This window comes from Macrotis lagotis, chromosome 1 (genome assembly GCF_037893015.1).
Source record: "Macrotis lagotis isolate mMagLag1 chromosome 1, bilby.v1.9.chrom.fasta, whole genome shotgun sequence".
NCBI lineage: Eukaryota > Metazoa > Chordata > Mammalia > Peramelemorphia > Peramelidae > Macrotis > Macrotis lagotis.
In genome coordinates, this window is record NC_133658.1 from 871565514 (window position 1) to 871590859 (window position 25346).

Below are 25346 nucleotides of genomic sequence, written 5' to 3' on the forward strand. Positions count from 1 at the left end.
TTGCTGAATTCCCACATCTCCAGATTCTTAGTTCTCTCTCCCCCTACTCCTGCCTCTTCCTCCCCTTCTCCATCTCTTCACTCTCCCTCCATTCCCTTTTCTCACTGTCTCCTTTTTCTCCCTTTCCCTCTCCATCTGCCCCCTCTTTCTCTGATTCTCCCATTCTAAGCTACTTGATATACAGCAGATGGGACTCTTGCCCTAAAAATTATCAAGTACCAAGTTGAAATCCTGCCTTAAACATTGCGATTCTGACCTCAGTTTCCTTATATGCAGAATGAAAGGGCTGCTCTTGACCTCTAGGGTGCTTTCCAGCTCTAAATCTACAAGCCTCTGCTGCCCCTTTGGGCAGCTGGAACCAAGGACCAAATGGGAAAGGAAAGCTGAGATAGGGCCCTATAGCAGGAGTTTGAAGCCCAAAATCATTTATGTTTTATGGAATTTGCTTCTCCTCATTGGACCATCCTCTGTCAGCCCTGAGAACCTGCAAGCTCCTATTTCATCCTTGGACATTTAGGCACCAGTTGGGATGGAAGTTCAGAGGGATGGGCAAGACTCCTTGAGAAGGTGAAGGAATGTGGAGTGCGAGTGAGTCACGTAGAACCCCTAAGAGATCTTGGGTAATCTCCATCAGAGAATGCTACTTTCAAGTATGAGAAGTGCTGTTGTATGAAAGGGGTTTGTACTGAAATTGATCTCAGAAGGATGAATTGGGAGCAAGGTCACAGCAAACCAGGATGCAAGTCACAGAAAGGCAAATTTCAGAACTTTCTATCAGAGAGGTCCATGAATGGAATAGGCTGCTGGCTGAAGTAATGAGCTCCCCATCACTGAAGAAGCATCTTTGTGACTGCTGTCAGAGACCTGATGTGAGTTCAGAATAGATGGTCTCTGAAGCTTCCTAGGCTCAAATCCTGGTTTAGATTAAACAATGCAAGCATCTATCCTTTTAAGTAAGCATGATGTGGTCTTTCAGACTTATGAAAAACATTCATCTTCAATATGCCGAATTCTCAAAGGGCTCTGCTTGTTTCAGTTGGCCTATATGTGTAAAGGCGTCAAACCTGTATCCTTTCCTCATCCCCAAACCAGCACAAAGTATTGATCCCCGGCTTCATTGGGTTTTAGGAAATTCTCAAATCTAGGAACACAAAGGGGGAAGACAAATCACTGTCTCTTTGTGTCCTTGGACAGATTTCTTTCCTCATCTGTCAGTTGAAAGGCTGAGAGGACATCTCTTCCAATGTTCATGACAGTTGAGTTTGAACCTGAAAGTTACTGCTGGCCAAAGCTCAGGAATTAGTCCTTTGTAGCAGGACCTGGGAGAGTTCTAAAGCTTATTCTTCTCCAGTTTTCTGAAAAGGCTCCTGGGTTAGTACTAAATTTATTTGGGGGGGGGGGGCCTCTGGAGAAGAGAACAGTTCTCAATGAAAACATTTCTCTGGGGGTGGCTAGGTGGCGCAGTGGATAAAGCACCGACCCTGGAGTCAGGAGTACCTGAGTTCAAATCTGACCTCAAACACTTCATAATGACCTAGCTGTGTGGCCTTGGGCAAGCCACTTAACTCCCTTGCCCTGCAAAAAAAAAAAAACAACCCTAAAAAAAAGAGAAAATATTTCTCTGACTTAATGAATAGGTAAATAGGGTTGACTGAAACAATTTGTTAACTGGAAACAAGCCTAGTCCAGGGTCCCAGTGTCAAAGTTTCCCCCCATTATGACATGAGCCCCGATGGCTCCCAACCAATAACAAGAGTCGGCTAGTGTCCCCACCCCCACCCCAAAGGCAAAGGAGCAAATAGTGTGAAGTTTCTAGAGGAATGTTTGGCCTACCTCGGACTTTCCCAAGCACCGTTAACAAACGTTATCAACCTCTAACACTGAGCAAGTGTTCTCAAACCCTTACTATGTGCAGTCACAGGCCACCTGCTCCCTTTGCACACCCCCATGTACTCGTCTGAGCATGATTGTCCATTACGGACAATCTTCCTGGGAAGAAAAACCCGTTTCCTCTTTTAACACCCCCTTCTTGCCGGCCAGGCTCGGGCTCCGTTAAGTGGGTCGATTCCCTTCTCTGAGACGACTTTCGTTCTAGTAATAATAGTCCGGGCTTCCCAGGCTTTTAAAAGGAAGGCCGACCTGGAAGCCTCTGACTGTTTCTGTAAAGGGTAGGATTGGGGGGGTGGAGCGGAGGGGCGTCTCTGTTCTTGGGGTTCTCTCTCACTCCAGGGCATCCCGCAGTTTCTCTCCCCACATCCCTGACTCATCCCTAAATCATATCTGCCTTCCAGGGTCTAACCACCCCATCTTTGTTTTGGCTTTTTTTTTTTAGTTTTTTTTGGCAGGGCAATGGGGTCGAGTGACTTGCCCGAGGTCAACCGTCCCCATGTTTGGCCCCAGTCTCCAGCCCCTCCATCTCCATCACCGCCTTAAAGCACCCACGTGTTGCGTTGCCTGCTTGGGGGTCCGTCCAGCCCGGTGGTGTCCGTCGGCTCTGGGGGTGTCTCAGCCCCCCGAGCCCCCCGGGCCTCCGGGCGAGGGGCGGGGCGGGGGAGGTGGCAGCGGCCGGAGAGGGCCTGGAACTCCCCCCCCGGGGCCGCCCCCTGTGACGCAGGGCCCGTCGCTAGGCAGCCGCGAACGCCGCCGAGGCGGAGGCAGGGGCGGCTCCCGGGCTCGGGTCCCCGCGGCACCTGCAGCGCGGAGCCCCCTCCTCCCCGCCGCTCCCCTCCCCCACCTCCCACGCGCGGCTGCGCCCGCCCGGGAGCCCCGTCGAGGCCCCCCCGCACGTCGGTCCCCCGGCCCCCCGGGAGCGGCTTCCCCTCCCCTCCAGCCCCGGGCAGTCACCGCGCCCCCGGGCCCTGGCCCCGGCAGGAGCGGGGTGGCCTCAGGGCCGGACCCCGAGGGGCGAGCCCCCCCCAGCCCTGCGGAGCAAGGCTGCGCCCCTCTTTCCCCAGGCCGCCCCCCGGGGCCGCCCCCTCCCCGCGGCCCCGCCCCTGCCCCGCCCCGCCCCGCCCCGCGGGCCCCCGGGCCCGGGCCCCGGCCCGCAGCCCGGCCCAGGCCCCCGGGGCCCCCGCCTGGGCGGCAGCATGGCCTCGGAGTCGGTGAAGGTGGTGGTCCGCTGCCGGCCCATGAACCAGCGCGAGAAGGAGCTGAGCTGCCAGAGCGTGGTGGCGGTGGACAGCGCCCGCGGCCAGTGCTTCCTGCAGAACCCGGGCGCCCGCGACGAGCCGCCCAAGCAGTTCACCTTCGACGGCGCCTACTCCCTGGAGCACTACACCGAGCAGATCTACAACGAGATCGCCTACCCGCTGGTGGAGGTGAGCGCCCGGCCGGGGCTGGCCCGGCCCCTTCTGCCCCCGCCGGCCCCCGCTCGGGTCAGTGCGCCCTGGGCGCAGCAGCCGCCTTGGAGGACTCGGCAGTCCAGGGCGCGGCTCGTCCCCGACCCAGGAGCCCAAGACTCCTTCCGACTGCGATGGTCCTTGGAATCTGGTCTGGCCCCTCCTGCCCAGGAGCCTGGCACGGGCAGCCCCAGCTGCCAGCCTCCTGCCTTCCCTGGCTCAAATCTCACCTCCTAAGACAGGCCCCTCTTGGCTTCCCCCCGGCCCAAGCTGGAGCCTTCCTGTCCCTTTTCCCCGAATGCCTATCTTGCATAGACATAGTGATTTCGGCGTTGCCGCCTCCCATCCCTCCCTCTTATACCCAAGGCAGGGACGCTGGTTTTGGCTTTCTTTGTATCCCCACTACTTAGTACAATGCCCGGTAATTACTTGTGGAGTGAACCATCCGTTCATCACATCTGAACTAGATACATCCATCAAACTCCAGCACTTTGCCCTAGGTGGGCAGGCCTATTCAGACCTCACATTTCCCAGAATTCCAGTTCTCAGTTTCCTCCACCACATCTCCTTTTCTTTGTAGGAATCATTAGGTCCTTCTTCAAAGGCCAGGTTTCTTCCTTCCACCTGGGGAACCACCAGGCTTCAGCTGTTAAAACTCTTCTTATGTTCCCAGTCTTTGTTGTTCCTATGTTTCTCATGTCCACTGAGCACTCAGACCTAACTAATGTAGGGCCCTTTGAAGAGATTTTCTGAAGTAGCCTCCCTTGTGACAGTGCAGACAGTATGACCCTGGTCAAGGCAAGAATCTTCTCATTGTTTGAGACATTCAAAAACCTTGAATAAATCGCTATCAGTTGCTGACTGGTATTGAGGGATTTTCTACCAGGAATTCTCTATGAAATCACAGATCTAGGTGAAATAAGAAATGAGGCCGTAAAAGGAAAAGGGAAGATTTCTACCCAAAACCCAGTGTGGTCCCAGTTCTGATCCAAAGACAACAAGAGATGATAAAATTCCTGAAACAGCAGGTCTGATTTTCTAGGAAGATAACTTGGGCCCATCCAAAGGATGACCTCCTCAGAGGTCAAGGGGTCCCATTTACTGTATGTTGGATACTGTGCCTCACATATATGACAGATTGCTTCCAGTATATTGAGACTTTGGGGCGTGGAGGTCCACATTCCTTGGCAATTTAGTGAGCTCTGGTATGCTACTTAAGTCCCAGTGGAATGGAGCCCTTCCCAAAAGTCCACTGATGAGGATGCTCAAAGCATCTCATGTCCTACTGCCAGTGAAGCAATGGCACTGTCAGAAAACAACAGGCCTCGGCTCTGCCATTGTTTAACTGTGTGACCTTGGCTGAATAGTTTTCCCTCTCTGGGTTTCATCCTAAGAAGGCATCTAGTCCAACCTAAAGAGAAATCCCTTTTCAATATCTTTGAGGTGTGATCATTTAACCTTCAAAACATCTAATGTGTATGTGTGCATGATGCAGATGTTGGACAGCTGCTTAGGTTTTTAAATTGGAAAGGATCTCAGAGGCCATCTACTTCACCTTTCTCATTTTTACAGATAAGGATACTGAGGACCACAGAGGTGCCATCACTTGCCCATGGTCACTCATCCAATCAGCATCTGCACTGGAATTTGAACTTAGGCGCTTTGATTGAACTACTGCTTTTTTGCCAGTTCCATATTCCAGATATAACCTTCTAGGGTTTCATGATGGTCATGGACAAAGGTCATTCTAAAATGCAATAGGATCAGAATTGGAAAAAAAAATAAAACGCATTAGGGTCTGAGACTGTTAGGGGCTTTCAGGGATGTGGAAATGTTGGGTAAGCCTCCCCTTCCTTGGATTGTCTACTGATCTCCGAGTTGACTTGATGGCTTTATAGGAGAATAGAAATTCCAAGATCAAGTTGACTTAGTCACAGAAGACAGCTAGCACTCAAAATTGGGGTAGCAGCTGGTCAAAGACTGGACTAGTAGCTGGCCAAGCCAGAGCAAGATTCCATCTCTGGCTCTGATGCTTCTTCCATTTATTCAAGGATAAAAACCCATTGAAAACAAGATAAACATTTTGATTCTGGCTTTTGGGGTTTTTCCTTTTAGCCCCGTTTTCCGGTTCCCAGGGATCAGCGTGGTCAGTCCTTAGGCAGTTTTACATGATGGGAAGAGATGGACCTGCTCTTAGCTCCTGGGAGTCAGAGATGTGTTTCTCCTATTCCACTACTTAAGTTTACAGCCCAGTCTTTTCTCAATCCTGTCAATGCTTCAAGCTTAAGTTTCCTTTTCCCTCATGTCCTGAGTCTCTGAGTCTCATGCCCATGCTGTCAATCACTTAGGGTTGCTGCTTTCCCTCAGATGTCCTAGGGTAGCTGGTCATCCCTTTTTTTTCTATCCTTGGGTCTTCAATTTCCACAGTCCCTGATATAACATCCTCATCTAGATTTGACAGTAGAAAATGAGGGAAGTTTCTGACCTGGGCTGGCACCAAGATTCTTCCCCTTGGAGAGACAGAGAATTGAGTAGAAATGCTAAGAGACAAATTTAGCTACCTGCTATCAGGGGGAAAACTTCCAAACAATTAAGTCTATTTCATGTGGAATAACATGCTCCGGGAGGTTCTGTGTTGTTCTTCCTTAGGCAATGCTCTCACAAGTCCATCCTAGACTGCCTTCCCTGGATTACTTTTGCTTCCCACTTGAGCCCTTTAATCATTTGTATTTCTCTTCTGTACTACACATGTAGAGATATTCAAGAGGTCTTGTCCCAGTGCCCCCATATGTTAAATATTCCTCCCTAAAAATCACCATTTTTGCAGAGGCACAGAAGAGTTGGAAGAGACTTCAGTGATTATCTAGCACAACCAACCCTCTCAAAGGCATCCCTACTGTATATACATGGGGCCGTATCGTAGCATAGCAAGAGGTCATTTGGCCTCGGCCCTGCAATGAGCTCCAGAAGGGCTTTATTGCACTTCTGGCTAAATTTTCTAGAAAATTAAAAAAATTTAAATTTCTAGAAAATTTTCTAGATAACAAATCTAAATTTGATACTTGACCACTGGCATTGGTTTAATCTGTATTGTGAGCCTCCAATAGAATTTAAAGCTCTTTGAGAGAGAAGAGCAAGGTCACCTTTCTTGGGGTCACATAGAATAAATGAAATCCCTCTTCCATGTGATGTTCCTTCAAATACTCGAAGACATTTAGCATGGCTCCCTTGAACTTTTTCCAGATTATACATCCACAGTTCCTTCGACCATTTAGTTTCATGTAAGATAGTTTTATTTTTATTGTATTTGTCCTTACAATTTTTAAAACATTTCAAAATTTTTAAGTTTTCCAATTATATGTAAAGATAATTTTCAGTATTCATTTATGTAAAGTTTTCTCCCTCCCTACCCTGCCTGCCCCCCACTATAGGATAATTAGTAATCTGATACAGGTTAGACATGTACAATTGTGTTATACACATTTCCATATAAGTCATGCTGTGAAAGAGGCAGAACAAAAAGGGGAAAACCATGAGAAGGAAAAAAAAATTTTAAAAAGGTGAAAATAGTATGCTGCTTTTAGAGTCCATAATTCTTTCTCTGGATGTGGATGGCATTTTCTATCACAAGCCTTTTGGAATTGTCTTTGATCACTATATTGTTAAGAAGAGCTAACTATCATAGTCAATCATCACACAATGTTGCTAGAGGCGGTATTTTTATTCATATATAGAAATGCTGATGATTTATGTGGGTTTATTTTATATCCTATTTTGCTAAAGTTAATTGTTTCAAGTAGGTTTTTAGTTGATTTAGAAGAGGTATTTTTACAATACTCCATGTGGGACAGAGTGCTCAGCACCAAGGATGCCATAGTGAGGTGAGACACTGAGCTTCTGCCCTTGATGAATTTCATTCATTAAATGAGCAGCATATGAACTATGAGCTAATCAACAGTGAAGGGACCCCAGGGTCCCCTGTGACCCGGATACAGTTGCATCATCTGGTCCAGCTGGTCATGTAGTTACCCATCACTGCCCTAAAGATACTAAGATCTAGGCATGAATATTTGGGGACAAAAAGACAAAAAGGAGACAGTCTCTCCCCACTATTAGGGGAAAAAATCTGTAAACATATTTGAGTAAATAAAATCAATCATTTGATAACCTTTTAATAAGCATCTACTCTGATCAGGCCCTATTTAAATGCTTGAGAGTTCAAGGTAATTTGAGGAAGGGGAATACTGTCATAAGGGAGAATCTGGCAAGGCTTTGTGAAGGGCTTGGTATGAACTAAATTTAGAAGGAAACTTAAGACTCTCAGAGGTAGAGAGCTGAGGGAAGCAAAGCAATCCAGGTCTGAGAGTCTGAAGGGGAGAAATATGAACTCAACCTGAAAAAAATAGGCTGAAGTCAGGTTGTCAGGGGCTTTACATGCCAAGCTGAGAAGCTTGTGTTTGATTATAGAGGCAACAAGGAGCCACTGGACCTTCTCGAGCAGGGGAACGACAGGATCAGGCTTTGGCTTTAGAAGTGTCTCTTGACAGCAGCGGGGAAGAATAGTTTGTGGGAAGAAGAGTTGGGATGCAGGGGATCCCAGTAGTTCTGATTAGAGCTTCTAAGACTTTGAACTAGAGTAGTGGTGTTGGGAGTCAAAAGAAGGAATGTAAGAGAGGCTGAAGAGGGGGCAGCTAGGTGGCACAGTGGATAGAGCACCGGGCCTGGAGTCAGGAGGACCTGGGTTCAAATCCGGCCTCAGACACTTAATAATGACCTAGCTGTGTGGCCTTGGGCAAGCCACTTAACCCCCATTGCCTTGCAAAAACTAAAGAGAGAGAGAGAGAGAGAGAGAGAGAGAGAGAGAGAGAGAGAGAGAGAGGTTGAAGAGATAGGAACAGCAAGACTTGTCATTTAACTGGACATGGTGGTGGGACAGAGAGAGAGCAAAGAGTGAAGAGGCCAGGAAGATTCAGAGATTGTAAGGCTCTGCCGCTTAATAGATGTATGTTTATTTTTCTGTATCTGTGTAGTTCTCCTTAGTAAAGGGTAAGATCCCAGAGGTCAGGGACCATCTCATTTCTGTCTTGGAATCCTCATCATCTGGCACAGTGCGTAATAAAGCACTTAATTAATGCTTATTAATTGGATGAATTAAAGTCACCAAGGATGCTCTGAGCCCCATTTGTACTCCTTTGTAAAAAACGAGTGAATGGAAGGATACAATCTTGAAAGTCCACATTCTTTGTTTGGAGGTGTCCCCTGGAACAATTCTCCTGACTAGGGGAGCCTAGGTAAACTCAGATATGTAGCACCACTACTCAATAAACTTCAGTGGCTCCCCATTTGCCTCTGGGATCAAATATTTCAACCTAGTTCCCTCCTACCCTTCCAGTCTTTGACACCTTACACCCCTCCAGCTAGTCTTCACTCCAGTAACACTGACCTTCTGGATGTTCTACAAATAAGATCCCATCTCTCGACGACTGAACATTTTTTCTGGCTGCCCCCTATATCTGATAATACTTTCCATTTTCTACTCTTCCTCCTGGTTTTCCTGGCTTCAAGTGTCAACCAAAAATTCCATCTTTTACAGGAAGCCTTCCCATCCCCTCTTAATTCTAATAACTTTTTCCTTCTATTTCCCATCTATTCTGCATATAGTTTGCTTTGTACTATTTTAGCCTGTTACCTCTCTTGTTAGACTGTAAACTCCTCAGGGCAGGGACCTCTTTTTTTTTTTTGTATCCCAGTACTGAGCACATAAGGAGGTCTTAATAAATGTTTATTAATTTATTGAGATACAGCGGAGCTATGACTTCTCTCAAGTCCCAGGGTTGCTCCAGATCTCTAGGAATCACTCACACCATCCCTTCTCCCTTTTTTACCAGAAAGGGAGGTGAGGAGATGGTGAACTATCCCCACCGCTACCTTTTCTTCCACCACCCTTCCACCACCAGACCAAGGGGGTTCTAATAACTTAGGTCCATGAACCATCCTTGATATTGTCTTTGCTTTTTCAGTTTCTTTTTTTTTTTCAATTAACAAAGGTCAGTTTTCTCTCCTCCTCTATTCCCTACTCTCTCTAAATATCTGTGTCTGTTTTGGCTTTATGTGCAGGGTGTCACTGAGGGTTACAATGGCACAATCTTTGCTTATGGCCAGACAGGCAGTGGGAAATCCTTTACTATGCAAGGCCTGCCAGACCCTCCCACCCAAAGAGGCATCATCCCCAGAGCGTTTGAACATATTTTTGAGAGTGTTCAGGTATGAGGGTCAGAAGGGGTGGGATTGGGTTGGGAGGGGATGCTGGTTGAGGAGAAAGGGACCCATGGGTCAGAAATCACCTTAAGCCTCCACTTTCCATAGGCTCACCTGTTTGGTGAACCCTGGGGGTGAAGGCCAATGAGAGGAGAATATATTTCTTCAAATTTTAAAATTATTTTTTAAAATCAATTGACACAAATCTCTTTTTACCTTATCAACCTCCCCACTGAAAAAAAAGAAAAACAAGTCCATTGTAACAAATATACAACAAATAACAAATATGTAACAACCCTTGTAATAAATATTCAGGCAAAACAAATTCCCATATACCCTGTCCAAAAATGTGTCTCATTCTGCATATTTTAGTCTGTCCCCTCTCTGTGGGCAGTAGGCTGCCTCAAAGGTCCACTGGAGTCATATCAGAGTTCTTACATCTCAAATTGTTGGTTTGTATAGAACTTTTTTGTTTTTTGTTATATAAATTACCCTCCTAGTTCTGTACTTCATTCTGCATCAGTTGATCTATAAATCTTTCAAGGTTTCTCTGAAACTCATAATTTCTTACAGTAGCATTCCATCCCAAGCCCTCTATTACATATCATATTTTTTTCTGTCATTCCCCAATAAGATGAACACCCTTTGCCACATGAAAAGAGGTTATTGGGCTCCTGGTCAGACATCTACCTTAGTCCTTAACTTTAGGTGCTTATAGGAAGTTGCAAAGAAACATTTATCCAAATTCAATATAATAGAAGAGAATTGTTTAACTCTTAGAAGGAAAAGGTAACAAATAGCTCACCTCTTTATACAATGCTTTGTGCTTTACAAAATGCTTTAAAGAATTATCTCTTCTGAATTTAATACTAGTCCTGGATGAGATGACAAATATTGTTATACCCATTTTGCTAATGAGAAAACTGAGCCTGTGGACGATTAAATGAATTGTTCATGGTCACAAAGAAAGTATCAGAGACTGAATTTGAACTCAGGTCTTCCTGGCTCCAGGTCAAGTGTTCTATCTGCTCACTATGAAGCATGATCCATGAGCTGGGGGCACAGTATATAGATCACTGGGCCTGTAGACAAGGAAGACCTGAGACCAAATCCAACCTCAAATCACTTAACCCTCTTCACCTCAGTTTCCTCAGCTATAAAATGAATTGGAGAAGGGAATGACAAATCACTCCAGTATCTGCCAGGAAATGACCCCAGGAAATGAGGTCATGAAAAATCAGATATAACTGAAATAATAACAACATATTCTTTACATTGATGTAATAGTTACATGGCTTTCTGGTTCTCCTTATGTTTATAAGAAAAGAGAAACCCAAGCTAATAAGTGCTCATTACTTGCCTCTCTGGACCCTGGTCAAATGAAACACAATTTGGAGCCAAGCATCCTTTCTGAGGAACTGGCCTGGGTTTCTTGGATGTGCTTTGCAAGTTTCTTTGCTAGAGAATAAAAGCTTCTCTCCATTTTCTCCATTCAGTGTGCTGAGAATACCAAATTTTTGGTCCGGGCTTCCTATCTAGAGATCTATAATGAGGATATTCGAGACCTGCTAGGAACTGACACCAAGCAAAAGATGGAGGTGAGGCCAGATGAGCCCAGGTATCATCTTTCAGGAACTATGGCCTGGGCAGCCATCAGAAAGAAATGGAAATTATGACCTTCCTGGGGTGGTTGGGGTGGGCTGGGAGGGAGAGAGAGATGCCAGCAGGACTCAGGTAAGTCTAATGCAGTGGGAGGTGATGGTTGGAGACAAAGCAATACTCTTAAGACAAGTTAGACCAATTTCTGTCTTTAGGTACATTTCGAGAGGGAGAGACCACTTTTAGCTAAGGCTGGGGGAGGCAGGGTAGAGAGACAGAGGAGGCTTTTGGAAAGAATGGGGTCCTGGACGAATAGAAAGGATTTCAATAGGTGGGAATACAGAAGGGATGTAGGTTCTAGGTGTTGAGATTGGAGGAAACATCTTGTAGAAAAATGAGTCTTTGAGAATAAATAGGCCAAATCGTAAGACTTTGTTGAGGCAAGAGGATTGAGGCCAGAAAGGAAGGCCAGAATTGTAAAGGGTCTCATGTTGAGCCAAAGAATTTCTGTTTTCTCTCAGAGGCTTTTAAAAGAGACAATAAGTTTTCAAGGTATTTTATTTACAGACAAATCTGTTATATCCAGGCATGGGCTCCACTTTGTGCTTCTGGGCAGAATCCCATGGCTGTAAATTTAGAAACAAAGCTTTTTCCATTTCCCAGGGGATGAGGCTTGGTGATGATTTTATGGACTTGTCTACTAGTACAATCCCTGATGAGTCTGTGCTATGCAGAGGCAGTTGAGAGAGTGGACAGTTTGTTAGGTTGGACTCAGGGATATCTGCCCTGGGATACGCCCTCAGCTTACTAAAGCTAGGGCAGTCAGTTTACCTGATGCAGCCTCAATTTCCTCCAGCTGTACAACAGAGTAGCTAATAATAATATCTACTGCAGAGGGTGATTGTGGAGAACTTGCTAAGATAATGTATTTAAAAAGCATTTTGTTACGCAAATTGAGCCATCATGACAATTATGATTTCTTTAGGCTCTGAAGAGGGAGGTGGGTCACTGACCCTTTTCTTTATATAGTGGAAGTTCAGGGGAGACCTGAGATCTTCCCTGCTCAAATAGTCTGCCTTCAGTGACCTTTGAAACATTCCTTGGGCCCTCTCTGACTCCAGAGCTGCCATTCCACCTTCATTGTTCCATCCCAAATTTCCATGGTTCACATGGTACACCCACAGGATGAACAGATACAAAAACAGGGTGATTTTTAAAGGCTTTCTTCAGACCTTATAAATGCAAGGAGAAGCCCAGGCAGATCTAGTGAGGGCAATGACTCAATCATTGTCAAGATCGTTAGAGTTTGGGGGAGTATAATTTGATAGTCGAGGATGGAAAGAACGGCCCTTCTCAATGTATCATTGCCAAAGGCAATTGGACATTAGGTTCTGCCTTAGATCACCTGCCAAGTGGGTTCTGACGATAGTCAAGAGGAAAGAGAGTTGGGAAAAAGAAATGATGGTTTCTATTGTGAATGCAACTTTAACCTAAAAATTACAGAAGAAAAGCCTGCCCCCATACTTAGTCACATATAAATATAGTTCCATCCCTCCCCCATTCTCCTTCCGCCACTTCATACTCTGAAACCAACTCCAGTAGCAGAGGGTGGGCTGGTCCCGACACAGTCAAGAGAAATAAATTCCCAGCTGGATATGTATTATCCATGTGACCTTGGGAAAATGGGTTCCCCCATTCTGAGCCTCAGTTTTCTAATCTGTAAAACAGGAATAATGATACCTCTATCACCTACAGAGTTGTGAGAAAAGTATTTTATGAAGTTTAACATGCTACATAAACTTAATTGGTTGCTAATTATTTTTACCTTACTAAGGGATATGATGTGTGTGGGGGGGTACCTCCTACAGGAAATCTTTCCTAATAATCTTAGGTGTAAAATTTATCTATTTACAATAAATTAGAGTCTCCCTGAAGCTCAGTAGAATGGAAGCTCCTTGAGGGCAGGGATTATTTATTTTATCTCTGAATGCTCAGAGTTGTTGGATTGGATTGGAGGATGGGGGATGGGGTCAAGGTGGCACAGTTTTAGGTTACTACACCAGTGAGATGGCATTACCTAACAGTGCTAGATACCTCCCCCACCACACACACACACACACACACACACACACACACACACACACACACCCCAAGCCTGTCAGGTTACGGTTGTGGCTGAGCTCCCTCTCCTCTCCTTCATCCCTTCCTCTTCACTCCAGCTACATTTGATGGGGCAAGTGCCTAACTGGCCTGTGAATTGGCCCAAAGTATCTTCTTATGCTAGAATTCCTCCTCTCCTTCTCCCTCCCTCTTTCTTTCTTCCTTCCTTCCTTCCTTCCTTCCTTCCTTCCTTCCTTCCTTCCTTCCTTCCTTCCTTCCTTCCTTCCTTCCTTCCTTCCTTCCTTTCTTTCTTTCTTCCTTCCTTCCTTCCTTCCTTCCTTTCATTCTCTTTCTTTCTTTCTTTCTTTCTTTCTCTTCCTCTCTTTTCCCTCTCTCTGTCACTATTTTTTTCTTTCTCTCTGTCTGAATGTCTCTATCTCTCTGAGTATCTGTCTTTTTTGTCTCTGTCTCTCTTTCTGTGTATCTCTGACTCTGCCTGTCTGTTTCTCTCTGTGTCTCTGTCTGTCCTCTAAACGACTGACTGTGTCTTTCTCCTCCTTTTCCTCTTTTCTGTCTCCTTTTTTCCTCACTCTCTCTTTCCCTTCCCTTTCCTCCCCCACCCCTTACTCCCTTTCTGTCATAATTTAGCCCTGGCAGTTGGGAGGAGGATTTAATAAGGCGCCTTCACACTTCAGTGACACCCCCCTCCCCCAGTCATATACTTTCCAGTCACAGGCTCCTTAGTTCTGTTTAGAAAATTCATCTCTAAGTGAGATTTCTCTCCCCATCAATATTGATTTATCCTGCTGGGTTTGTGAGTCAGTGCAGTTAGCTTGAGGTTAGAGGAGGCTGGGGGAGGGCTCAGCCCTTCAGCCTGGGGAGCATTTTCTTGCCCTTTCACCAGCCCTTTCATTTTCTGAGGGAGACAGCTGTTAACCAGCTGCCTGAGAAGCCCCGTCCTTTTCATCGGAGCCTCCTGAGACCAGAGATAAAGATGAATTGTGCTGCAGTCCATGGATCGGCTTCTTTCCTTCCCAGCTGGGCCTGTGAGCCTTTAGCCTGCTGCTGGGAGGGGCAGACTACAAAGAACAGTTATATTTCCTTTCTCTTGGTCAGAAGGGGAACCCTCTTGTGCTTTTGGGTTCCTTTCCCTGACCCTTGGGGCAAAGGAAGAAGGGGAAGAGAAGAAAGATGACACCTTGCATCACAACTTTAACCCAAGTATTACCAGAGGGATAACTGCAGGTGTACACAGGCTGAAGCCAGTAGAAACCATTCCTCCCTTATCTCCTTCAGCTATAGTATAGACCCTTGGAACAGGGCCATTTTTTGTGAAAGGGGGTCTTGGTACAATGAAAGAGGAGTGGGACGAGCCAGACCTAGAACCTGTTTTGCCACTGCCTGGGTGCCTTTCTTCCTTGTTCTGAGCATCTGCTTCCTTCTACGTAAAAGGAGGGGATCAGTCTAGGTCTCTTTAGGTCCCTTCTGCCCCTGTCATTCTTTGTTCTGAGGTCCCTCCCAGCTCTGACACTTTATCCTTGGCTAAGCCATAATGGAGCTCTTGGTATTAAGCAAACGTACATTTTTAGTGGAATTTATTCCCTTCACAGTGAACAACATCCCCGCAGGCTTTTGCCAGTGAATGGCCCTCTACTGGGAAGGAATTCCTTTCTCCAAGGACATGCCTAGACCTGATAGCTTGAGATTTAGAACAATTTCTCATTCTCCAGATAGAGAATAACCAAGGCCCTCATTAATCCTCCCCTCTCAACCAAAGCCTGCAACAGCGCATTGTGGGTAATGGCCTTTCCCCTTCCATGCGGCGTCCCACCTCCCAAGCCCACGCTGTCAGTTAGCCATCCCCCTCCCTTGCCTCAAACTGGTATTCTAGGGACAGGAATGGGAGGAGCTGGGAGAGGCATCATGAGATCCCAGGGGGGAGCATTTCTAGGCTTGGAAGCTGCCTTCCAGAAACCTCCTGCTCTTTGTTCTGCATCTCTATAACAGGTTGCCATGACAACTGTGAGCTGCCAGTGCGGGGAACCGCAGCTGGGCAGAACGTGGCAGCTGGCTTGGCCGCAGAGAAAGGCTGACTGATAGTTAACAGGCCAGTCCTTTCTCTCTGCTTCCCAAACCAGGACCACCATCTCTGGGGGTGGCCCATTTCTAATAACCAATGCCTCTGACTCAGCTAGGCTGGGCTTTTGCAGTGCTATGAGGGTCACCTTACAGTCTGTTGATATTGAATCAGATTTGTGGTCCTATCTCAGGTCTCAGGCTTATATTCATATTCCAGAATCTGGATTCTAGCCATAAAGCATCTGGAAAAGCAAATGAGTTAATTTGTTAAATGCTTAATGAAGTGACTAGCATGCAGTAGGGGTTTAAAATATACTCTCCCCAACCCCAAAATGAAAATGGAACTGGCAAGAGGCAACAGGAAGACAGAACTGGGGCCAATGTATTCTAGTTGCTTCTTTTTATGGTTCCTTTCCTTTAATTTAATTTTATTATTTTAAAAAATCTATTTTCTTTCCTTCCTTTGCCCCTCCCCAATATCTTGAAACAAAAAGAAAGCCATTGGAAGAGCAAACTAGTGAAGCAAAACAAATTTCCACACTGGCCTTGTCTAAAAATGTTGCTTTTGGGAATATAGATTTCCAGATTTGAAAGGATTTGGAAAGGCCATCTAGTTCAAACCCTGCCCCTGTCCCCAATTTTATCGATGAGGAGACCATGGCCCAGAGAACTCACATAGACTAAGCTGAATATGAACCTAGGTTTTATGATAACAGAGCCGGGTTTTTTCCAAGGTAGCCTGTTAAGACATAAAGGAAAGAGCACAGAATTCACTAGGAAGCCTGGGTGCAAATCCATCTCAGACTAGCTGGGTAACCCAGGACAAGGTCTTGACTCTCTTGGGACTCAGGTCCTCATTTGCAAAGTGGGCTGTGGGATCCTCTAAGATCCTTTCAGCTGTAGTTATCTTCACGTTAATCTGATAAATCACTGTTTCCTTATCTGAAAAATGGGATAGTATTCTGACACTGTTCACCTCATAGTGTTGTACGGAGGAAACTTTTGTAAACCTTAAAAATGACAATGGAAAGAAAATGGTATAGTAGTTGTTACAATTATTGCTATTTACTAGCTGGGTGAACTTGGACAAGTCCTTTCCCTTCTCCAAGAATCATTTTCCTTCCCTTTAAAAAAAGGTCATAGGACTATACAACTGCTAAAGTCCCTTTCAGCTGTGACATCCTGTGTTCTAAGGACTCTCCTGGTTCTGCCATCCTGTGTTCTAAGCCCCCTCCTAGCTCTGTGTTCTAAGGGTCCTCCCAGTTCTGACATTCTGTGTTCTAAGGACTTTTCATACCTGAAATTTTATGTCAGAAGCTAGCTTCTAGCTCTTACATTCTATGCTTTAAGGCTCTCTTTTAGCTCTTATTTTTTTTGCTTCTTAGACCTTTGTAGCCATAGGCCCAGTCATGTTGGATAAACTAGTTTCTGAAGGCTCAGGAATTTGTTGAAAAATCACTGTTCCCCACCATCTTCCTCTGATCCCTCTTCCTCCCAAGTAGAAGACAGAGGGTAGGATGGGTTTGTGAGAAGAGCTCAGGGTTTAGCTGTTTCAGGCATCTAAAGAACTGTACTTACTCTCTTCTAAGCCACGAGGCTTCAAGTCCTAGTTCCTTGGAACTCAAAGAACATTACTGGCCTTGCTACACTGTTCTAAACTTCTAGTGTTTCTGGGTCTCCCTGGAGAAAAAAAGTGTGAAATCGTTTCCTTCTCAGTCAGCTGTCACTGTACCAGTGTGAGCCTGATAATGCAGTCCCACAGATAAAACTCTGGAGCTAGAATTCTTGATCTTGGGATCATGGGCCAGACAGGCCCTTCATTTTACAAATGGGGAAATTGAACTGCAGAGAGGGGAAGTGATTTGCTCAAGCTGGTAGGTGTAAGGTCTGGAACTCCAAACCTATATCTTCTTCATCCAAAATCCAGTGTTCCTTTTGTGATTCACCTGGAATTTGAGTCAATCTTTGCAATATTTATCATATTCACCTCTTTCTTCTAGGTAGGTAGTACTATGGATACAACTGTGGTCCTGGATTCAGAAACTTGAGTTCAAATCCAGCCACAGATGCTTCCTAACAGTGTGACCCAGCCCTCTCCCTTCCAGAATCGTGGTGAGGAACAGATGAGGTGATATTTATAAATATTATTTATAAATTAATATATTTATATATGTCTATAAATGTAAATATTGGCACAGTTCCCAGTACATAGTAATCACTATGAATGTTTGCTGTTATATTTTTCATTCTTTTTTTTTTATTTTGGCAAGGCAATGGGGTTAAGTGACTTGTCCAAGATCACACAGATAAAGTAAATATTAAATGTCTGAAGCTGGATTTGAACTGAAGTCCTCCTGACTCCAGAGCTGGTACTCTATCCACTGGGCCACTTAGTTGCCCTTAGCTATGAATATAATTATTAAAATATAAACTCCTCTTGTTGACATTTAAAGCCCTTCACAACCTGACTTTTTCCAACCTTCTTATGCATTGTTTCCTTCTACAAACCAGAGTCCAGTCAAACTGACCATCTTGCTGTCACATACCCACAGTGCTCCATCTCCCCTCTATACACCTTTGCTTTGGTTGTGCCCAGACCTGGAATGCCTCTCCTTACCTCTTTCCCTAACTCCCTCATTTATTTCAAGGTTCAACTCACCATTACCTTCTACATAAAGCCCTTTCTGATGCCTTCACCTTCTAGAATCCCAAATTGCCTTGCATCTATTATCTATCATTTGTAAACACTGATCTATGTTGTGTCCTCCTATATCTTTATGTCCCTGGCTCCTGACACAGCACCTGGCTCATAGAAGATGCTTAATGAGTGTTGGTTGATTCAATGATTGATCCACAAAATCTGCCATTGGGGTCTCTTATTATGCTATAGACAGTAATTGCCTGTTAACTGTAGACTCAAGACTGAATACTTCATTCTGGCATTCTGAACCTCCTAAAGTCTGACATTAACTTAGCTTGTGAAATTTTAATTTTCAGGACTTATATCTGTTGCTTATTGTATGGTCTGAGTTTCCCCCCAAAATCTGTGACTTCTATGATTCATTGTATTTGACAGCTTATATGACCATTGTATAGCTTATACCATCCAATGAAAAAAGCAGGGGAGGGGGTGTTCATTTTCTTTCTCCTTTTTGGGGCCAAGCTGGACTGTAAATACATAGCATTTGGGTCCAGTGAACACTCTGTTATTAAATCCAATGATCAGGAGCAGCTGGGTGGCATAGTGGATAAAGCACCGGCCTTGGAGTCAGGAGGACCTGGGTTCAAATCCAGTCCCAGACACTTAATCATTGCCTAGCTGGGTGGCCTTGGGCAAGCCGCTTAACCCCATTTGCCTTGCAAAAACCTAAAAAAAAAATCCAACGATCATTTCTCAGTCTTCATCCTTCTTGATCCTTGTGCAGCCTTTGACTCTGTTAACCACCCCCTTCTCTTGCACACATCCTTCTCCCTCAGCTTCCATGACCTTGTCCCTTTCTTTGCTTCTTCTCCTTCATGTTGGATCACTCTTTCTCAGTCTTCTTTGCCGGGTCATTGTTCTCACCACGCTCTCTAAACATGGATCTTTGCCAAGCTCTCTTGTACTCTCTTCTCTCCTCTTCACTGTCCCACCTGATATCCTCTTCATTTTCCTTGTCCCACTAGACATGTTTAATCACCTATTCCAGGTCTCCACTGAAGAGACCCATCTCAAGTTCAACATATCCAGGACAGAATTCCTAATTTTCCATGCTTATCATCCCTCATTCCCTCATTCTTTTTTTTTTTTTTTTTAGTTTTTGCAAGGCAATGGGGTTAAGTGGCTTGTCCAAGGCCACACAGCTAGGTCATTATTAAGTGTCTGAGGTTGGATTTGAACTCAGGTCTTCCTGACTCCAGGCCCAGTGCTCTATCTACTGTGCCACCTAGCTGCCCCATCCCTAATTCTTTTTGAAGGCAATTTTCATTTTCCCAGGTTTAAGACTTCAGAATCATCATGGAATCCTCCCTTCTCCTCACCCCTCTATAACCAATCATTTGCTGAGTCTTGTTGAGTCTCATTCATAGGCCCACTAACTTAACCTGGATCATGTGAATAACTTCCTAATTGATCTCCTTTCTTCTAGGTTCTCCTGTTCCTATCCATCTTACATATGAGTCCTTAAGAGATATTCCTAATGCACAGATTTCACCATGTTGCTTCTTTATTTTGGATATTTTATTTATTTTTCCAACTACATGCAACAATATTCAACAATCACTTTTTTTGCAAGGTTTTGAATTTCACCTTCCCTCTCTCCCCCCCCCAAAGAAAGCAATCTGATATAGGCTATACATGTACAATCATGCTAAACATAGATCCATATTAATTAATGTTGTGTAAAAAGAAATCAAAACAGGAAAAAACAGAGTAGAGAAAGCATAATATATAAGACAACTTTTAAAAAACTGAAGATAGTAAGTTGTGGTCTGCCTTTAAACTCCACAGATCCTTCTTTGGATATAGATGGTATTTTCCATCACAAGATTTTTAGAATTGTTCTTCATTATTGTACTGCTGAAATGAACAAGTCCATCATAGTTGATTATCACCCAATGTTACTATTAGTGTGTATAATGTTCTTCTGGTTCTGCTCACTTCACTCAGTATCAATTCATGCAATTATTTCGAAGCTTTTCTGAAATTCCTTCTCTCATGATTTCTTATAGAAGAATAACTGTTCCATCGCATTCATGTACCACAGTTTGTTCAGCCATCTCTCAATTTCCAATTATTTGCCACTACGAAAAGATCTGCTATGAATATTTTTATACATGTGGGTTTTTTCCCCTTTTTAGGATCTCTTTGAGATTTAGACTTAGTAGTAGTAGTAGCATTGTTGGATCAAAGATTATGCACAGTTTTATTAACCTTTGCACGAAATTCAAATTGCCCTCCAGAAAGGTTCACTGTATAGCTTCTAAGCAAACTTGATCAGACCTGACCTCCATAAACCTTCTTTTTAATGCTTTGCTCTATCCTTTTTCCAACATAATTGATTTCCTTTGTAATCTGATATAGTATAAAATTTTATGTATTTTAAAATATTATTCTATGAATGGGTACATGGGTTTTATCATATTGCTTCAGAGATTTATGAAAACAGAAAGATCAAGAATCCTTTCTCTAAGGTAAAATGCAAACTTCTTGGCTTGTCACATCTGACCCCAGGCTACTTTTCCACACTTATTTCTCATGATTTCCTTTTAAGTATTCTGTATTCTAAACTGGTTTATTTGCATAGATGACTCCCTTGTCTGGAATACACTTCCTCCAACACTGTATCTCTGAACTTTCTGTAAGACTCAATTCCTAAACGGAGTCTTTGTTGATCCCCAGTTGACAGTGTTCTTTTCCTCCTCTTTTTCAAATTACCTTGTATTTACTCATCATTTTGATATCATAGAGGTAGCTAGGAAGCACAATGGATAGAGTACTGGACCTGGGCAGGTCACATATCTCTATTTGCCTCTGTTTCCTCACCTGTAATATGGAGATAACAGAATCTCCCTCCTAGGGTTGTTGTGGGGATCCAATGAGCTCATAATTGTAAAATGTTTAACCAAGTGCCTGCTACACCGTGGGAGTTATATAAATGCTAACTATTGTTAATATTAATATTATATTCTCCAGTAGGTTCAAGCTCCATAGATGCAGAGACAGATTTTAATTTTTGTTATTGTGTCCCTGGAACCTACCTGAATCCTGGAATAAAGTAGTTGCCTAAAAATGCTTATAGTAGACAGTTTTCAAAAGAAGAAATATGACCTATCAACAACCATATAAAAGAATGTTCCATGTCACTAATAGAGTAATGGGAGTCAAAGTAACTTTGCAGGTTTGCTTTATACCCATTAGATTGGTGAAGATGATGGAAGATGTAAATGGTAAATATTGAGGGGGTTAGGAAAAACAGGCTATTGGTGAAGCTGTAAGTCAGTCCAGCCATTCTAGAAAATAATTTGTATATTAAAAGGTCACTAAACCCTACATACCATCCCTACTAGACAGGTCAAAGGAGGTTAAAAAATAGATAGAAAGGTCACATAAATTATATATATATATATATATATATATATATATATATATATGGACAGCTGGGTAGAACAGTGGATAGAGCACCAATCCTGGAGTCAGGATAACCTGAGTTCAAATACAGAGTTAGACACTTAATTACCTAGCTGTGTGACCTTGGGCAAGTCACTTAACCCCATTGCCTTATAAAAACCAAATATACATATTTCGCACTTTTGTGGGTACAAAAAATTGAAAGAAAAGTAGGTATCCATTTGGGGAGAGGCTAAAGAAATAATGTATGCAAATATAATGGACTATTATTGGCAATAATAAATGATAAATAAGAAGTTTTCAGAAATATTTCAGAAATATTTTCAGAAACTTGGAGGGGGGGGCAAAGTAAAAAGAACCAGGAGAACAAATTACCTGATAATCACAATAAATTAAAGGAGTACCAAAAGAATTTAGATCCTTTCATTGGAATGGTGGTGAAGCATGTCTTTTGCTTCTCATCAAAGAGGAGGTGGACCACAGATGTGGAATGAGTCATACCTTTTCAGACATGGTCATTGTATTGATTCATTTTGCTAATTTTGCTACAAGGGAATGTTCAATTGGAAGGAGGAGTTAGAGGGAAGTAATGATAATATTTGAAAAAATAGAGCATGTAAAAAGGGGAAAAGGAAAACTGTTGCTTATTGAATTAAATATAAAACTAAATTCTAAGGAATAACTTCCTAGAGGCTGAGAGACATAGATACAATGATGTTTTGATAGATCCATGATGTCCTCTAATAGTACATATCACCACCCATCCATCTGCTCCATTCTAGTGTCTTCTCATTAGACCTTTATGGGCTCCCTTCTATGGGAGGCTCTTTTCTTGACTGACACCTGATGTGACCTGTAGAGAAGACCCAATATTGGACTAACTCGTTGTTTATAATTAAATGTTCCATTACTTCTTGTTTTCTGAAACCATCAGTGTGATTTCTATCTGGGAAGAGTTCCTTCATTGGTAGAAAAAACTTGTGTAGCAATTATAACATGTTGTGTCGGTGCATGATAGTTTTGAGTAGCTTGGTGGTGTAGGACATAGAAGCTCTGAATTCAAATGGTCTCAGGTACTTAATAGCTGTATGACCCTGGGCAAGTCATTTAACCCCCTTTATCTCTGTTTCCTAAGCTAGAGATGAGCTGGAGAATGCATAAAATGAACTAGAGAAGGAAATGGTAAACCATTCCAGTATCTTTGCCAAGAAAACCCCAAATAGGATCGTGAAGAGTCAGATACGATTGAAATGACTGAAGAACAAAATTTCTTTGAAGTCTATTATTATGTCATTATAACCCCCTAGCTTGTTAAAAGTTCAACAGTTTTTTTTTTCCTTTTGTAATTTGGATGAGAAACCTTATTATGCAAGCTTTATCCCTTTCCTACCTTCTCTAAAATAACAGGGATCCTTTTTCTTTTTAAATATAAATAAGAAATATATAATATAATTAATATAATGTAATTAATATAATATAATATAAAAATATAAGAAATATAAAAAGGTTTATATGAACTAATACAGAGCAATGTAAACATAAACAAGATAATAATATGACACTCTATGTTCTAAGGGACAGCTCTTATATTTTATGTTCCAAGGGCTTTCCCATCTGACATCCTGGGTTCTAAGGGCCCTCCCATTTCTGACATTCTCTGTTCTAAGGGTCCTTCTGTCATGACATTCTGTGTTCAAAGATCCCTCCAGCTCTTACATTCTCTGTTCTAAGGACCTTTCTATAATTTTGTACCCTATGTGAAAAAGCTGGTTAACTTCACTTCCTCAGACAGTGCTCTTTACTCTTTTAGTATTACTGTCACTTTGCAGTGATCTCCCTTCTGTCAAGTCACTTTAAGGAATAAGTACTGTGAAGGTAAACATCAATATACTGACTACATCTGAAAATATATGCCTAATTTCAAACTTATGGACTTCTGCTTCTGTTTGGCCATCTGTTTTTATAACAGTGGCTTCTTCAAAGTCTTCCTTAGGTTCAGTTTACTTGACAGTCTGCCTATCATGAGCTAGTAACTCTCTTCCAAGGTTGTTGATTGTGTACCAAGGCCAATGGGTCAAAAGACAGAGGTAAGTGTATTCACTTAGATTTAGGCCACTCAACACCCTCCACCTTCAAGAGCAGATCAAAAGTGAGTCTCGGGGCAGCTAGGTGGCACAGTGGATAGCGCACTGGCCCTGGAGTCAGGAGTACCTGGGTTCAAATCTGGTCTCGGACACTTAGTGATTGCCTAGCTGTGTGGCCTTGGGCATGCCACTTAACCCCATTTGCCTTGAAAAAACCTAAAAAAAAAAAGTGAGTCAAGATTTCTTCTACATATAAACAATTCAAACTCACCCAATACTATTTCCCACCCTTTCCAGGCATAGAAGATCAAAGAAAATAGAACACATAGGCAAGCCCAGAAAAGTCCCCTTGGAATCAATTATCTGTTCTTTAGTATTAATAAATTCTATTTGCATGTACCAAATATGCATTGAGCTCAATTTTCCTTTTTTTTTTTTTTTTTTTTGGTGTATGGTGGTAATGCTTACCATGTTATCCATTTAATAGAGTATTTTTTTTTAGTTTTTTGCAAGGCAATGGGGTTAAGTGGCTTGCCCAAGGCCACACAGCTAGGTAATTATTAAGTGTCTGAGGTCAGATTTGAACTCAGGTCCTCCTGACTCCAAGACCAGTGTTCTATCCACTGTGCCACCTAGCCGCCCCATATCTTCTAGTTCTTGATATGCTTGTTGGCCCCATTTCTTTTTTTTTTTTTTTTGTCATATACAGGATGTTCAGAATATCTCAGTCTAGTTTTAAGTGTTAATAGCTGTTAGTCCCCTTCAGTTCTGACATTTTTTTCTAAGTTCTCCCTCATCCCCAACTCTGAGATAATGTATTCTAAGAGCCCTTATAGCTTTTTTTACTAACTTAAAATTGTACTAATTTGAAAACATCTTGTTTTTCTCTGATTTTAAGCCATTGAAATCAAAAAGAAATAGATCCCTGAAGGCTACATATTGAGTTAGAAGACCACAAATTAACTTTCCATTCTTATTTATTTTTGCTAATTATTTCAGTGAGTCTGACACTTCTGCTTTAAGCCACTTTTCTTGTGTTGCTAATATGTTAATTCTTTAGCAATATGTTGTAGCCTACTCGTACCTAGGAGAAGGAAATGACAAACCACTCCAGTATCTTCGTCAAGAAAACCAAAGGGGTCATGAAGTGTTGGACATAACTGAAAAATGGCCTAACAACTCATACTTCCCATGTGTTTCTGCAATCCTAGTGAGGTGAATGGCAGGTCTAATTCTTCAGCAGCTTTGGTATTCCCTGCCTCTTAGTGAGTTATCTAGAGCATCATTGGGAACATATTGTTATTAAAGCATGAGAGTTGTTCATTTTAGGGAAAAGTTGGCCTTCATTAAAAGTGCAGGATAGTTCCTAAGGGTCAACTGGCTCACTGTTTTCCCATTCAGTTCTGGACCCAGTTCTTTGTTAGTCCTCAGTATTTACCCAAAATATATGATATGACAGTTCTGTAGGTGGTCTATATCACTGCATGTCACAGCATCTTGGTCTAGAGAAGACACATTTTTCATGCACTAGTTTTTTTTTTTTTCCTGAGTTGAATCATGTAAGTGATTCTCATCATGTAACATTTCAGTGTCCTAGGGTTTTGTGCATCAGTGCTGTATTAACAGCAAATTTAGAGAAATTGCTAAGGAATCTCTCCTCCATTTGGATCCTTCATATAGCATTCTTCTCAACAGTGGCAAGCCTCTTTGGTGATAATATAAAGCTTTCTTTTTCTGCCTTGGTTGTCAAAGGCTGAAATGAAAAGGACTGGGTTTTAA

The 25346-nt window shown here is 43.1% G+C and overlaps 1 protein-coding gene across 4 annotated transcripts in view; it reads left to right on the forward strand.

Moving 5' to 3' along the window:
* The first annotated feature begins 3002 nt into the window (after positions 1 to 3002).
* The window catches only part of KIF17 (kinesin family member 17), a 63006-nt gene continuing 40662 nt past the window's right edge, over positions 3003 to 25346 (forward strand). For all 4 annotated transcript variants that reach the window (XM_074218232.1, XM_074218229.1, XM_074218230.1 and 1 more), the window contains exons 1-3: positions 3003 to 3317; positions 9456 to 9602; positions 11093 to 11194. In XM_074218232.1, the coding sequence (XP_074074333.1) occupies positions 3087 to 3317; positions 9456 to 9602; positions 11093 to 11194 (480 nt within the window). In that variant the 5' untranslated portion in view covers positions 3003 to 3086. The remainder of the gene's footprint in view (positions 3318 to 9455; positions 9603 to 11092; positions 11195 to 25346) is intronic.